Source organism: Scyliorhinus canicula, chromosome 13 (assembly GCF_902713615.1).
Source record: "Scyliorhinus canicula chromosome 13, sScyCan1.1, whole genome shotgun sequence".
In the NCBI taxonomy this organism is placed as follows: Eukaryota; Metazoa; Chordata; class Chondrichthyes; order Carcharhiniformes; family Scyliorhinidae; genus Scyliorhinus; species Scyliorhinus canicula.
The window spans coordinates 162,259,736-162,275,234 of NC_052158.1; the positions used below are offsets into that span (position 1 = coordinate 162,259,736).

A 15,499-nucleotide genomic window follows, 5' to 3' on the forward strand; every position below is an offset into this window, starting at 1 on the left:
ACTACTTCTCACAGAGGGCAGTGAATTTGTGGAACTCGCTGCCCCCACAGTGCGGTGGAATCAGAGTCATTAAATGGTTTCAAAAAGGAGATAGAGATATTTCTGATTTTAAACAACTGGTTAAAGGGATATGGGGAACAGATGGGAGGTGGGTTTGAGACCAAGATGAGATCATCAATGATCTGATTGAATGGCGGAGCAGACTCGAGGGGCTGAATTACCGACCTCTGCTCCTAAATCGATATTCCAATGTTCCAATGGTATGTACTTGAATCATGCTGTGCCTAGTGTTTTAGCGAGCTGCCTAACCAGGGAAATAGAGAGAATTTAAAACTAAATTGTGGGTTTCGGGATCAAATTAACAAATATATGGTCAATGAAAGAGTAGCGACAAGGCAAGAGAGAATGGCACTAATACTGGGAATGATAAACAGACCCTGACAGGAAGGGATAGGGAGTACGGATCTAAGTGTACATCAGCAGATAAGGATAGAGGTTACAAAAATAATAAAGACAAAACTAAAAGGTCTGTATCTCAACGCAAGCAGATTTCAAAACAAAACTGGTGAACTAGGGTTAGGGTTATGGGCAGCACGGTAGCATTGTGGATAGCACAATTGCTTCACAGCTCCAGGGTCCCAGGTTCGATTCCCGCCTTGGGTCACTGTCTGTGCGGAGTCTGCACATCCTCCCCATATGTGCGTGGGTTTCCTCCGGGTGCTCCGGTTTCCTCCCACAGTCCAAAGATGTGCAGGTTAGGTGGATTGGCCATGATAAATTGCCTTTAGTGTCCAAAATTGCCCTTAGTGTTGGGTGGGGTTACTGGGTTATGGGGATAGGTTGGAGATGTTGACCTTGGGTAGGGTGCTCTTTCCAAGAGTCGATGCAGACTCGATGGGCTGAATGGCCTCCTGCACTGTAAATTCTATGAATTGATAGCTCAAATGGAAATAAATAATTGCCACCTGACAGCCATCCTCGAGGCCTCGAGGCCTGGGGTGGGATTTCCTGTTGACGGGATCTTCCCATTTGCCAAAGTCAGCCACCCCAGTGTGGCCCTCAGTGGCCGAGGTGGGTGTCAGGCAAATTGCCAGGGACTTTGGTGACTCTGGAAGATCCCGTCAGGAGGCAATAGCTCCCCGTCTTGGCTGTGGAAACAGCCGAGGTAGGAGTCTGGAAAATTCAGGCATGGCTTCAGGATGAGAGAGATTGGGACTGGAATTCTAACGGGTATGTGGCATTTCTGAAGGACTGAAAACTCAGAAAAGGTGGAGGGGCGGCTCTGTTAATCAATGATGGGATCAGCAAAATAGAGGAGGTGACCTGAGTGCAAACAATAAACAGGATGAAAAAGCAGTTTGGGTCGGGATGAGAAAAGATAATGAAAAGAAGCCACTTGTGGGAGTGGTGCACAATCCCCCAAACAGTAACCACATGGTAGCACAGGGCAGAGCGGGAGAGGCAATGGGAACTTTTCAGAAAGGTAGGAAGATTAACATGGGGGATTTACATCTACATATAGACTGGAACAATCAGTTGGGCAAGCGTAGCGTAGCCTGGGAATTCATGGAATGTTTTTGGGATAGTTTTGAACAGCATGTTCTGAAGCTAAATGGTAGACCTGGGCCGGAATTCGCCAACTGTTGCAATTCACTTTTCCCACTGGCAGTCAGTTTCACGGCGGCACATGGGGTGGCTCCGATGGGAAATCCCATTGACAAGCAGCGGGAAGACAGAATCCCGACAGAAGACAGAAGACAGACATGCGGCTGGGGTGCCGGTGAATCCGGTCCCTGATATTCTGCAACAGGACAGCATTACTTAATGAACTCATAGTGAAGGTGTCCCCAGGTAGCAGCAATCAGCGAACAAAGAAAAGTACAGCACAGGAACAGGCCCTTCGGCCCTCCAGGCCCGTGCCGACCATGCTGCCTGTCTAAACTAAAATCTTCTACACTTCCGGGGTCCGTATCCCTCTATTCCCATCCTATTCATGTATTTGTCAAGATGCCCCTTAAACGTCACTATCGTCCCTGCTTCCACCACCTCCTCCGGCAGCGAGTTCCAGGCACCCACTACCCTCTGTGTAAAAAACCTGCCTCGTACATCTCCTCTAAACCTTGCCCCTCGCACCTTAAACCTATGCCCCCTAGTAATTTACTCTTCCATCCTAGAAAAAACCTCTGACTGTCCACTCTGCCCATGCCCCTCATAATCTTGTAAACGTCTATCAGGTCGCCCCTGGACCTCCATCGTTCCAGTGAGAATTGTACAATCTCTCCACATAGCTAACACCCTCCAGACCAGACAACATCCTGGTAAACCTCCTCTGCACCCTTTCAAAAGCCTCCACATCTTTCTGGTTGTGTAACAACCAGAATTGAACACTATACTCCAAGTGTGGCCTAACTAAGGTTCTATACAGATGCAACATGACTTGCCAATTTTTATATTCAATTCCCTGGCCAATGAAGGCAAGCATGCCGTCTGCCTTCTTGACTACCTTCTCCACCTGTGTTGCCCCTTTCAGTGACCTGTCAACCTGTACACCAAGATCTCTCTGACTGTCAATGCACTTAAGGGTTCTGCCATTTACTGTATATTTGCCACCTGTATTAGACCTTCTAAAGTGCATTACCTCACATTTGTCAAAATTAAACTACATCTGCCATCTCTCCGCCCAAGTCTCCAAATGATCTAAATCCTGCTGTATCCTCTGACAGTCTTCATCGCTATCCGCAATTCCACCAACCTTTGTGTCATCTACAAACTTACTAATCAGACCAATTACATTTTCTTCAAATCATTTATATATACTACGAACAGCAAAGGTCCCAGCACTGATCCCTGCGGAACACCACTAGTCACAGCCCTCCAATCAGAAAAGCACCCTGACCGAGCCAGTTCTGTATCCATCTTGCCATTTGCCCTCTGATCCTGTGTGACTTCACCTTTTGTACCAGTCTGCCATGAGGAACCTTATCAAAGGCTTTACTGAAGTCCATGTAGACAACATCCACTGCCCTACCCTCATCAATCATCTTTGTCACTTCCTCAAAAACCTTGATCAAGTTAGTGAGACACGACCTCCCCTTCACAAAACCGTGCTGCCTCTCGCTAATAATAATATGATTGAATTTTGAATTTAGTTTGAAGGAGAGAAAAGCAAATTCAAGACTAAACTTAGTGATTATGAAGATATGAAAGCAAAGTTAGCTAAAGTGCACTGGCAAATGAGGATAAGGGTCAATATAGATGCCGTGGCAGATATTGAATGGGATATTTCAGTATTCAGTGAATTACTCTTTGGGTAAGACCCACCATCAGTTGCTCACTAAGAGAAGTTGAAGCATATAACTGCTTAAAGATGGGTGGCAGGTAAGAAGATTTAATAAATTATAAATACTTGGGCAGCACGGTAGCATAGTGGCTAGCACAATTGCTCCACAGCTCCAGGGTCCCAGGTTCGATTCCGGCTTGAGTCACTGTCTGTGCGGAGTCTGCAAATCCTCCCCGTGTGTGCGTGGGTTTCCTCCGGGTGCTCCGGTTTCCTCCCACAGTCCAAAGATGTGCAGGTTAGGTGGATTGGCCATGATTAATTGCCCTTAGTGTCCAAAATTGCCCTTAGTGTTGGTGGGGGTTACTGGGTCACGGGGATAGGGTGGGGAGTGTGGGCTTGTGTAGGGTGCTCTTTCCAAGAGACGGTGCAGACTCAATGAACCGAATGGCCTCCTTCTGCACTGTAAATTCTATGATTCTATGATAAAGCACAGCAAAGAAGGACTAAAAGATGGTGAAGGATAATTAGATTACCAGAGGAAGCTAGCTATAAATATAAAGGCAGATGGTAAGTGTTTCTATCACTCTTTAAAAAAGAAAAGAGTTACCAAAGTCAGCCCCGGTCCTTTGGAAAGTAAGTCTGGGGAATTATAATAATAATAATCTTTATTTGTGTCACAAGTAGGCTTACATTAACACTACAATGAAGTTACTGTGAAAATCTCCTAGTCGCCACATTCCGGCACCTGTTCAGGTACACAGAGGGAGAATTCAGAATGTCCAATTCACCTAACCTGCACGTCTTTCGGGACTTGTGGGAGGAAACCGGAGCACCCGGAGGAAACCCACGCAGACACGGAGAGAACGTACAGACTCCGCACAGACAGTGACCCAAGCCGGGAATCGAACCTGGGACCTTGGCTCTGTGAAGCAACAGTGCTAACCACTGTGCTAGTGTTGTAGAAAACAATGGGATACAGATAAATAAAGAGGTATTTTGCTTCAGTCCTCACTATAGAACATACCCAGAAATAGCTGTTAATTAGGAAATGGAAGAGGGGAACTTCAGGAAATTCAGGAAAACTACAATCAGCAGGGAAGAGATATTGATCAAATTGTTGGAGCTATGTTCTGACAAATCCCAGTCTGGCTGGACCTCATCATAAAGAGGCACTGTTTTTAATTCTCTAAAATTCCTTAGATTCACAGAAATTCCATTAGATCATGGAGTAATGAATAAATCTCCTTTACTCAGAAAGGGAGGGAGGCAGAAGGCAGAAACCGATCGGCTGGTTGGCTTTCCATCTGCCACAGGGAATATGTTAGAAGCTATTGTTAAAAACATTATAGCCGGGCACTTTGAAAAAATTAAGGTAATTAGGCAAAATCAACGTGATTTTATAAAAGTGAAATCATGTTTCACCAATTTATTACAGTTCTTTGAGGAAATACCCTGTGCTGTGAATAAAGTGGATGTACTGTATTTAAATTTCCAGGAGCAATTAGATAAAGGTTGTAGTAATCCACGGGAAGCAGGAGTTCCGTCACCACACCAATATTTATTTACAATAACGATATTACAGGAGCAGCTACAAACAGTGCTGCTAGCAGTCCAGTCAACTTAAGACTGGCTCACAAAGCCTACACAGGTGCTTATATGGACCCCCTCAATGAGCTATCATTGAGGGAGCTCATACTCCAATTGGCCAACCAATAAAGCCAATTGGACTTCATTACACCCCTCCCCCCCAAGGTCCGAGGAATTCATGCCAGCTGGCATTCCTCTGAGCTTCTTCCTGCTCCTCATGTCTGGGTCTGTCACCTCTGTGTCGTCCGCCGGGTCGTTCTCCAAAGTGGGCGGGGTGTACCTTATAGGTGCCCGTCTTTTCCTTGACGACCTCCTTGGAAGTTGTTCTTCCTCCTCCTCGGGGAGAGGTGTCGCGGCGGCCTCGTCGAGTGTGTCCATCTCCGACTCTGACGACTGGATGACGGGGTCTGGAGAAATTGCTCGGGGCTGGGGTGTGGGTATCCTTTCCGTCTGGGCTATCCCAGCTTGAGGCGGTCCTGCTTCGCCTGCCTCCAGGTGTGGTTCCGCTGCCCTTATTTGGTCTAGGTGTTTCTTCAGCACCTTACCTCCTATTGAAACCTCATAGGATATGGGCCCTGTTTGGGACTCTACCGTGCCTTTGACCCACGTTGGCCCATTCCCATAATTCTTGACCCAAACCGGTGCCCCCACCTGGAAATGTCTCTGCTGCCGACTATTATCATGCCCCCTGCGTTGGGCCTCCTGTTGTTTCTCCACTTTCCCCGTTAAATTTGGGAAAAGGAGGCTCAGCCTCGTTCGCAGCCGCCTTCCCATTAAGAGTTCAGCTGGCGGTATGCCCGTTGTGGAATGCGGTGTGGTCCTGTAATCAAACAGCCAGCGGGAGAGCTTTGTGTCCATTGACGCTGCCGGCTGCTTCCTGAATCCCGCTTTAAGTGTCTGGACCGCTCTCTCTGCCAGGCCGTTGGTCGCTGGATGGTAAGGGGCCGTTTGGATGTGACGGACTCCGTTTTCCTTCAGGAATTTTCCAAATTCCCCACTTGTGAATGCCGTTCCGTTGTCCGACACCAATACCTCCGGAAGTCCATGTGTTGCAAACGAGGCCCTGAGCTTTTCAATTGCCGATGCTGTGCTTGCCGTGTTTACCCGGTGGACGTCCAACCATTTGGAGTGGGCGTCCATTATCACCAAAAACATTGAGCCCATGAAAGGCCCAGTGTGGTCAATATGCAGGCGGGTCCACGGTCTGCCTGGCCATTCCCACGGGTGCAATGGCGCAGCTGGTGGCACTCTTTGCCCCTGTTGTCACTCCTGGCACCGACGTACCAAGGCTGCTATGTCTGTGTCCAAACCTGGCCACCAAACGTAGCTTCGAGCTAGCATCTTCATTTTAGACACCCCTGGGTGTCCGTGATGTAACTCAGTTAAGATTGCCTGACGGCCCTGAGCTGGGACGATTACCCGGGCTCCCCATAATAGGATACCGTCTTCTACGGTTATTTGGTCCCTTCTGCTCCAGTATGGGTGCATCTGGGGCTCCACTGGTCTTTCCAGTTCCCCTGTTAGCAGTAAATGCTTCATCTTGGCTAAAACTGGGTCTTTTTGCGTCCACAACCGAATATGTTGTGCGTCTACTGGTAGGGTGTCCAAAAAATTTAGAGTCACTACTGTCTCCTCTACTTTTGGTATTTGCGGCAGAGTGTCCGGGAGGGGAAGTCTGCTCAAAGCATCTGCATTTGCTACTCGCATTCCCGGTCTGTGTTCCAGAACGTATCTATATGCCGCCAGTAGTAACGCCCAGCGTTGGATTCTAGCTGATGCAATCGGGGGTATTGACTTGTCTTCTTTTAATAACCCTAATAACGGCTTATGGTCCGTCACTATGGTGAATTTCCGCCCGTACAGATACTGGTGACATTTTTTTACTGCGAATATCACCGCCAGTCCTTCCTTCTCGATTTGGGCGTACTTCCTCTCAGCCATCGCCAAGGTCCTCGAAGCTTAGGCTATTGGCCGTTCTTCCCCATTCCTTCCTCTATGGGCAAAGACGGCCCCTACCCCATAGGGGGATGCATCACAAGTGACCACCAACTCCTTACTTGGGGCATAATGCTCTAGGACATTTTCGGATGACAGCTGTTCCTTAATGTCCCTAAATGCTCGGTTTTGGCGGGCGGACCATTTCCATTCTTGCCACTTTTTTAGTAGCTGGTGGAGTGGTTCTAGGATTGACGCCCTATTTTCAATAAATTTTCCATAATAGGTTACCAACCCTAGAAATGATCGTAACTCCTGGACCGTGGTGGGAGCTGGGGCTTCTTTTATTGCCCTTACTCTGTCTTCTAATGGATGTAAGCCTGACTCGTCTACTTTATATCCCAGGTACGTCACTTGTGGGTCCAGAAAAACACATTTTTCCCTTTTTAGCCGTATGCCTGACTTTGCGAAACACCTGAGCACTTCCTCCAGGTTCCTTAAGTGTTCCCAGTTTGTCCTACCCGTGATTAAGACATCGTCCAAATAAATCGCCACCTGCGGTAGTCCCTGCAGAATATTTTCCATCGTACGCTGGAATATAGCGCAGGCTGATGACACTCCGAAAGGTAGCCTAGTATAACGAAAAAGGCCCTTCAGGGTGTTGATCGTAGCGAACTTCTGGGAGCCCTTGTCTAGTTTTAACTGCAGGTAGGCGTGGCTCATGTCCAGTTTCGTGAACAAAAGCCCACCTGCCAATTTGGCATATAGGTCGTCTATTTTCGGGATTGGGTATTTGTCCAGCAGTGCGTATTTGTTTACTGTCTGTTTGAAATCTCCACAGAGACGTATCGAGCCGTCAGGCTTCAAAATTGGTACCACCGGCGCTGCCCATTCCGAGAACTGTACTGGTCTGATAATGCCGTCGCGCCGTAACCTTTCTATTTCGTCATCTCCTTTCTTCCTTAATGCAAAAGGTACCGGCCTGGCTTTGCAAAATTTCGGAAGGGCTTCTGGGTCCACGTGCAAAGTTGCTCTGGCACCTATGATTTCCCCCAAACCTTCCTGGAAGACCTCCGGGTATTTTTGGAGTACTCCACTCAACTGCCCGCTTCCACTCTGGAAAATTTTCATCCAATCTAATTTTAGGTCTTTCAGCCAGTTCCGTCCAATTAAGCTCGGTCCGGAGCCCTCTACTATCGTCAACGGTAATCTGAGCAATTGTTTCTCATATTCCACAGGTACATGAGTCGTGCCTAGAACTTCCAGGGGTTCCCCTGTGTAGGTTTTATGTTTCGTCGATGTTTTTGTTAGGGTTAGTGGCTGAAGTCCATCTTTGATTTTTCTAAATGCTGCCACTCCCATTACTGATACGGCCGCACCCGTGTCTATTTCCATTATTGTCGGCCGCCATTCACCCGTGGGGTAATCCTAATGGGTTCTGCTTTCTTCGTTGCAATATTATATAATTGTTCCCCTTTGGAGGAGGATGGGGCGTCTAGGTGTGTACTTCCCTGCGTCCCCACCTGCTATTCCTCTTTTGCCACCTCCTTCTAGGGTTTCTGTCGTTGTTACCCCACTCTGTCTGGTGCCAGAAACAGTCCTTCTCTGTTGGGGGAGCCTCAGCCGGTACTTCCCTCTGTCTCCAGTTAGTCCTGGCAGGCTTGGGGGCAGTTCTGGGGTTTTCCTTTTTCCCTCTATTCCTCAGGTTTTTCCTGAGAGCGGCTATCTGGTAGCAGGACCCGTTGTGGTAGTCCCTCTCACAGGTATCTACCTCCATTGGCGTGCCCTGTAGTTCCTGCGCCCCACTTGCTGCCTTTTCTAGGGACAGTGCGAGCTGTAACGCCTGCCTGCAGTCTAGCTCCGTTTCCGCCAGCAGGCGTTTCTGTATTGTGAGGTTGTTTATACCACACACTAACCGGTCCCGAAGCATTTCATTTAGCGTCGGGCCGAACTCACATTTTTCCGCCAGCCTTCTCAGGCGGGTCAAGAAATTCGTGACTGACTCCCTGTCTTCCCGCTTCGCTGTGTAGAATCTGTACCTACGCAAAATGAGGGGTGGTTTTGGGTCGTAGTGCTCTTTCACCAATTCCGTTACTTCTTGGTAAGTTTTTGTGTCCGGCGCATCGGGATAAGTCACACTACGTATAATGGTGAAAGCGGAGGGTCCGCACACTGACAGCAGGATAAGCCGTCTCCTTTCCTCCGTCAGTATATCATTTGCCCGGAAGAAGTAACACATTCTCTCCACATACTGGGACCAGTCCTCAATAGCCGGGTCGAATGCCTCTAACCTCCCAAAAAACGGCATTTTTAAAATTGCAAGGCTTACCCTCTGAGTGCGGCAGCTGGTCTCCGCAAAATTCGTAGTTTACCTCGTCGCCACTGTAGTAATCCACGGGAGGCAGGAGTTCCGTCACCACACCAATATTTATTTACAATAACGATATTACAGGAGCAGCTACAAACAGTGCTGCTAGCAGTCCAGTCAACTTAAGACTGGCTCACAAAGCCTACACAGGTGATTATATGGGCCCCCTCAATGAGCTATCATTGAGGGAGCTCATACTCCAATTGGCCAACCAATAAAGCCAATTGGAGTTCATTACAAAGGTTATTGTAAAAAATCAAAGCTGCTGGTTTAGGGGGTAACAAGATGACACGGGTAGAAGATTGCCTGGATAACAGGAAAAAGGAAGCAGGCTTAAATGGGCCTTCTTATGGTCGACACGATGTAATGATTTGTGGGCCACAGGGATCAGTGCTGGGACACCAACCTCTGACAATATACACAAATGACTGTGATGAAGGGATGGTCGCTAAATTTGCTATGACACAAAGATGAATACGTAAGTACATTTTGAAGAAGGCATAAGGAGACTACAAAAAGACATCGATAGGTTAATTGAATGAGCAAAGATCTGGCAAATAGAGGACAATGCGAGAAAAGGTGAAATTGTCCATTTTGGCAGGAAGAATAAAAAAGGAACCGTCGAGCAGTTCGGATGGGGCAGTTTTTGTAGTGTGTGCAGGAGAGTTTCCTGACACAATATGTGGATAGGCCGACAAGAGGGGGGGCCACCTTGGATTTGGTACTGGGTAATGAACCGGGCCAAGTCTTAGATTTGTTTGTGGGAGAGCACTTTGGAGATAGTGACCACAATTCGGTGTCTTTCACTATTGCAATGGAGAGGGATAGGGCCATACAAGAGAGCAAGGTTTATAATTGGGGGACGGATAATTATGATGCGATTAGGTAAGAATTAGGGAGCATAAGATGGGAACAGAAACTGTCAGGGAAAGGCACAAATGAAAAGTGGAGCTTGTTCAAGGAACAAATACTGCGTGTCCTTGATAGGTATGTCCCTGTCAGGCAGGGAGGAAATGGCCGTGCGAGGGAACCATGGTTCACAAAAGAGGTTGAATGTCTTGTCAAGAGGAAAAAGGAAGCATATGTAAGGATGAGAAAACAAGGTTCAGTTGGGTCGCTTGAGGGTTACAAGGTAGTAAGGAATGAGCTAAAAAAGGACTTAGGAGAGCTAGGAGGGGGCATGAGAAGTCCTTGGCGGGTCAGATCAAGGAAAACCCCAAGGCTTTTTACTCTTATGTGAGAAATAAAAGAATGACCAGGGTGAGGTTCGGGCCGATCAGGGATAATAGTGGGAACTTGTGCGTGGAGTCAGAAGAAATAGGAGAGGTGTTGAATGAATACTTTTCTTCGCTGTTCACCAAGGAGAGGGGCCATGTTATTGAGGATGAGAGTGTGATACAGGCGGGTAGGCTGGAGGAGGCAGATGTTCTGAGGAAGGATGTATTAGCAGTTTTGAAGAACCTGAGGGTCGACAAGTCCCCTGGACCAGATGGGATAAAGCCAAGGATTCTCTGGGAGGCAAGGGATGAGATTGCAGAGCCTTTGGCTTTGATCTTTGGGTCCCCACTGTCCATGGGGATAGTGCCAGAGGACTGGAGAGTGGCAAATGTTGTTCCTCTGTTCAAGAAAGGGAATAGGAATGACCCTGGTAATTATAGGCCAGTTAGTCTTATTTCGGTGGCCACTAAGTTAATGAAAAAGGTCCTGAAGGATAAGATTTATGACCATTTGGAAAGATGCAGCTTAATCCAGGATAGTCAACACAGATTCGTGAAGGGTAAGTCTTGCCTCACAAATTTGATTGAATTCTTTGAGGAGGTAACGAAGTGTGTAGATGAAGGTAGAGCAGTTGATGTCGTATGCATGGATTTTTGTAAGGCGTTTGATAAGGTTCCCCATGGTCGGCTCATGAAGAAAGTAAGGAGGTGTGGGATAGAGGGAAATTTGGCCAATTGGATAAGTAACTGGCTATCACATAGAAGACAGAGGGTGGTGGTGGATGGAAAGTTTTCAGACTGGAGACCAGTTACCAGCGGTGTACCACAGGGATCAGTGCTGGGTCCTCTGCTATTTGTGATTTTTATCAATGACTTGGAGGAGGGGGCTGAAGGGTGGGTCAGTAAATTTGCTGATGACACCAAGATTGGTGGAGTAGTGGATGAGGTGGAGGGCTGTTGTAGGCTGCAAAGAGACATTGATAGGATGCAGAGCTGGGCCGAAAAATGGCAGATGGAGTTTAACCCTGATAAGTGTGTGGTGATTCATTTTGGTAGAAAAAAATGTTAATGTGGATTACAGGGTCAACGGCAGGGTTCTGAGGAATGTGGAGGAACAGAGAGATCTTGGGGTTCATGTCCACAGATCTCTGAAGGTTGCCATTCAAGTGGATAGAGCCGAGAAGAAGGCTTATGGTGTTAGCGTTTATTAACAGGGGGCTTGAGTTTAAGAGCCGCGGGGTTATGCTGCAACTGTACATGACCCTGGTGAGACCACATTTGGAGTATTGTGTGCAGTTCTGGTCACCTCACTATAGGAAGGATGTGGAAGCATTGGAAAGAGTGCAAAGGAGATTTACCAGGATGTTGCCTGGTTTGCAGGATAGGTCTTATGAGGAAAGGTTGAGGGAGCTAGGGCTTTTCTCTTTGGAGCGGAGGAGGATGAGAGGCGGCTTAATAGAGGTTTATAAGATGATGAGGGGGATAGATAGAGTGGATGTTCAGAGACTATTTCCTCGGGTGGATGTAGCTGTTACAAAGGGGCTTAACTATAAGATTCAGGGTGGGAGATGTAGGAGGGATGTCCGAGGTAGGTCCTTTACTCAGAGAGTGGTTCGGGTGTGGAATGGACTGCCTGCTGTGATAGTGGAGTCGGACACTTTAGGAACTTTCAAGTGGTTATTCGATAGGCACATGGAGCACACCAGAATGACAGGAAGTGGGATAGCTTGATCTTGGTTTCGGACAATGCTCGGCACAACATCGAGGGCCGAAGGGCCTGTTCTGTGCTGTACGGTTCTATGTTCTATGTTCTAGAAGCTGATTATCTGAATGATGAGAGATTGCGGAGCTCGGAGATGCAGAGGGATCTGGGCGTCTGAGTGCATGAATCACAAAAGGTTAGTATACAGGTACAGCAGGTAATTAGGGAAGGTAATCGAATATGATTGTTTATTGTGAGGGGAATTGATTAGAACAGTAGGGAGGTTATGGTTCAGTTGCACAGGGCATTGGTGAGATCACATCTGGAGTATTGTGTACAGTGTTGGTCTCCTGATCGAAGAAAGGATGTAAATTATTTGGGAGCAGTTCAGAGAAGGTTCACCAGATTAATACCTGGAATGGGTGGGTTGTCTTCTGAGGAGAGGTTGGACAGACTCAGAGGGTCGTGAGTCAATGGAACTCTCTGGCTCGAAAGGCAGCGAGGCAGAGATGGATAAACATTTGATAAGCAAGGGGGGGGGCTATCGAGGTGCGGGGCTATCGAGGTGCGGGGTTATCGGGGTGGGGGGTTATCTGGGTGGGGGGGTTATCGGGGTGGGGGTTATCGGGGTGGGGGGTTATCGGGGTGGGGGGTTATCGGGGTGGGGGGTTACCGGGGTGGGGTTTATCGGGGTGGGGGGGTTATCGGGGTGGGGGGTTATCGGGGTGGGGGGGTTATCGGGGTGGGGGTTATCGGGGTGGGGGATATTGGGATGGGGGTTATCGGAGTGGGGGGTTATTGGGGTGGGGGTTATCGGGGTGGGGGTTATCGGGGTGGGGATATGGAGTGGGGGTTATCGGGGTGGGGGGGTTATCGGGGTGGGGGTTATCGGGGTGGGGGGGTTATCGGGGGGGGGGTGATCGGGGTGGGGGGTTATCGGGGTGGGGGTTATCGGGGTGGGGGGTTATCGGGGTGGGGGGTTATGGAGTGGGTGTTATCGGGGGTGGGGGTTTCAGGGTGGGGGGATATTGGGGTGGAGGTTATCGGGGTGGGGGATATCGGGGTCGGGGGTTATCAGGCGTGGGGGGTTATCGATGTGAGGGGATTATCCGTGGTGGGGGGGTTATTGGGGTGGGGGTTATCAGAGTGGGGGGGTTATCAGGGGGAGGGGTTATTGGGGTGGGTGGGGGTTTTCGGGGTGGGGTTTATCGGGATCGAGGGGTTATCGAGGGTGTGTGGTTATCGGGGTGGGGGGTTATTGGGGTGGGGGATATCGGGGTGGAGGTTTATCGGGGTAGGGGTTATCGGGGTGGGGTTATCGGGGTGGGGGTTATCGGGGTGGGGGGGTTATTGGGGTGGGGGATATCGGGGTGGGGGTTATCGGGGTGGGGGGGCTATTGGGGTGGGGGAGTAATCATGGTGGGGTGTTATCGATGTAGGGGGTTATCGGGGTGGGAGTTATCGGGGGCGGGGATAATCCGGGGTGGGGGTGTTATCAGGTGGGGGGTTATTGGGGTGGGTATGGGGGGTTATCGGGGGTGTGTGGTTATCGGGGTGGGGGGTTATCCGGGTCGGGGGGTTATCGGGGTGGGGGTTATCGGGGTGGACGTTATTGGTGTGGGGGTTATCGTGGTGGGGGGGTTATCTGGGTGGGGGTTATCGGGGTGGGGGTTATCGGGGTGGGGGGTTATCTGGGTGGGTATTATCGGGGTGGAGGGTTATTGGGGTGGGGAGGTTATTGGGGGTGTGGGGTTATCGGGGTGGGGGTTATCAGGGGTGTGGTGTTATCAGGGCGGGGGATTATCGGTCGTGGGGGCTTATCGGGGTGGGGTTGTTTTCGATGTGGGGGGTTATTGGGGTGGGGGGGTTATCGGGCGTGGGGGTTATCGATGTGAGGTGGTTTTCGGGGTGGGGGCTTATCGGGGTGGGGGTTATCGGGGGTGTGGGGTTATCGGGGTGGGGTTTATCGGGGTCAAGGGGTTATCGAGGTGCGGGTTATTGGGGTGGGGGTGTTATCGGGGTGGGGGGTTATCGGGGGTGTTGGCTTATCGGGGTGGGGGTTTATCGGGTCGGGGGGTTATCGGGGTGGGCGTGATTGGGGTGGGGGGTTATCGGGGTGGAGGTTATCGGGGTGGGGGGTTATCGGGGTGGGGGTATCGGGGGTTATCGGGGTGGGCGTTATCGGGGTGGGGGTTATCGGGGTTATCGGGGTGGGGGTTATCGGGGTGGGGGTTATCGGGGTGGGGGATTATCGGCGTGGGGGGTTATCTGGGTGGGTATTCTCGGAGTGGAGGGTTATTGGGGTGGGGAGGTTATTGGGAGTGTGGGGTTATCGGGGTGGGGGGTTATCGGGGTGGGGGGTATCGGGGGTTATCGGGGTGGGCGTTATCGGGGTGGGGGTTATCGGGGTTATCGGGGTGGGGGTTATCGGGGTGGGGGATTATCGGCGTGGGGGGTTATCTGGGTGGGTATTCTCGGATTGGAGGGTTATTGGGGTGGGGAGGTTATTGGGAGTGTGGGGTTATCGGGGTGGGGGTTCTCGGGGTGGGGGGATTATCGGCGTGGGGGGTTATCTGGGTTGGTTTTCTCGGGGTGGGGGGTTATTGGGGTGGGGAGGTTATTGGGAGTGTGGGGTTATCGGGGTGGAAGTTATCGGGGATGTGGGCTTATCGGTGTGGGGGGCTTATCGGGGGCGTGGGGTTATCAGGGTGGGGGGTTGCCGGGGGCGTGGGGTTATCAGGGTGGGGGGGTTATCGGTGTGGGGGGTTATTGGGGTGGGGATATCGGGGGTTATCAGGATGGGGCGTTATCGGGGTGGGGGGTTATCGAGGTGGGGAGTTAGCGGGTTGGGGGGGTTATCGGGGTGGGGATATCGGGGTGGCGGGTTATCGGGGTGGGAGATTATCGGGGTAGGGGATTATTGGGGTGGGGGGTTATTGGGGGGGTGGGTTATCGGGGTGCGTGGTTATCGGGGTGGGTGGGTTATCGGGGTGCGGGGTTATCGGGGTGGGGGTGTTATCAGGGTGGGGGATTATCGGGGTTGGGGCTTATTGCGGTGGGGGGTTATCGGGGTGGGTGGGTTATCAGGTGGGGGGGATATTAGGGTGAGGGTTATCGGAGTGGGGGGGTTATCAGGGGGTTTATTGGGAGGGGGTTATCGGAGTGGGGGGGTTATCGGGGGGGTAATTGGGTAGGGGGTTTTCGGGGTGGGGGTTATCGGGGTTGAGGGGTTATCGAGGGTGGGGGTTATTGGGGCGGGGGGTTTATCGGGGTGGGGCTTATCGGGGTCGAGGGGTTATCGAGGTGGGCGTTATTGGGGTGGGGGGGTTATCGGGGTGGGGGTTATCGGGGTGGGAGGGTTATCGGAGGGGGTTAATCGGGGTGGGGGGTGTATCGGGGGTGGGGGTTAT

The 15,499-nt window shown here is 50.4% G+C and overlaps 1 protein-coding gene across 1 annotated transcript in view; it reads left to right on the forward strand.

Annotated features, from left to right (window-relative positions):
* The window catches only part of LOC119975681 (dentin sialophosphoprotein-like), a 155,507-nt gene that overhangs the window by 126,240 nt on the left and 13,768 nt on the right, over positions 1 to 15,499 (forward strand). Inside the window, exons 4-5 of the mRNA XM_038815464.1 lie at positions 3,150 to 3,310; positions 4,481 to 4,652. Of these exons, the coding sequence (XP_038671392.1) occupies positions 3,150 to 3,310; positions 4,481 to 4,652 (333 nt within the window). The remainder of the gene's footprint in view (positions 1 to 3,149; positions 3,311 to 4,480; positions 4,653 to 15,499) is intronic.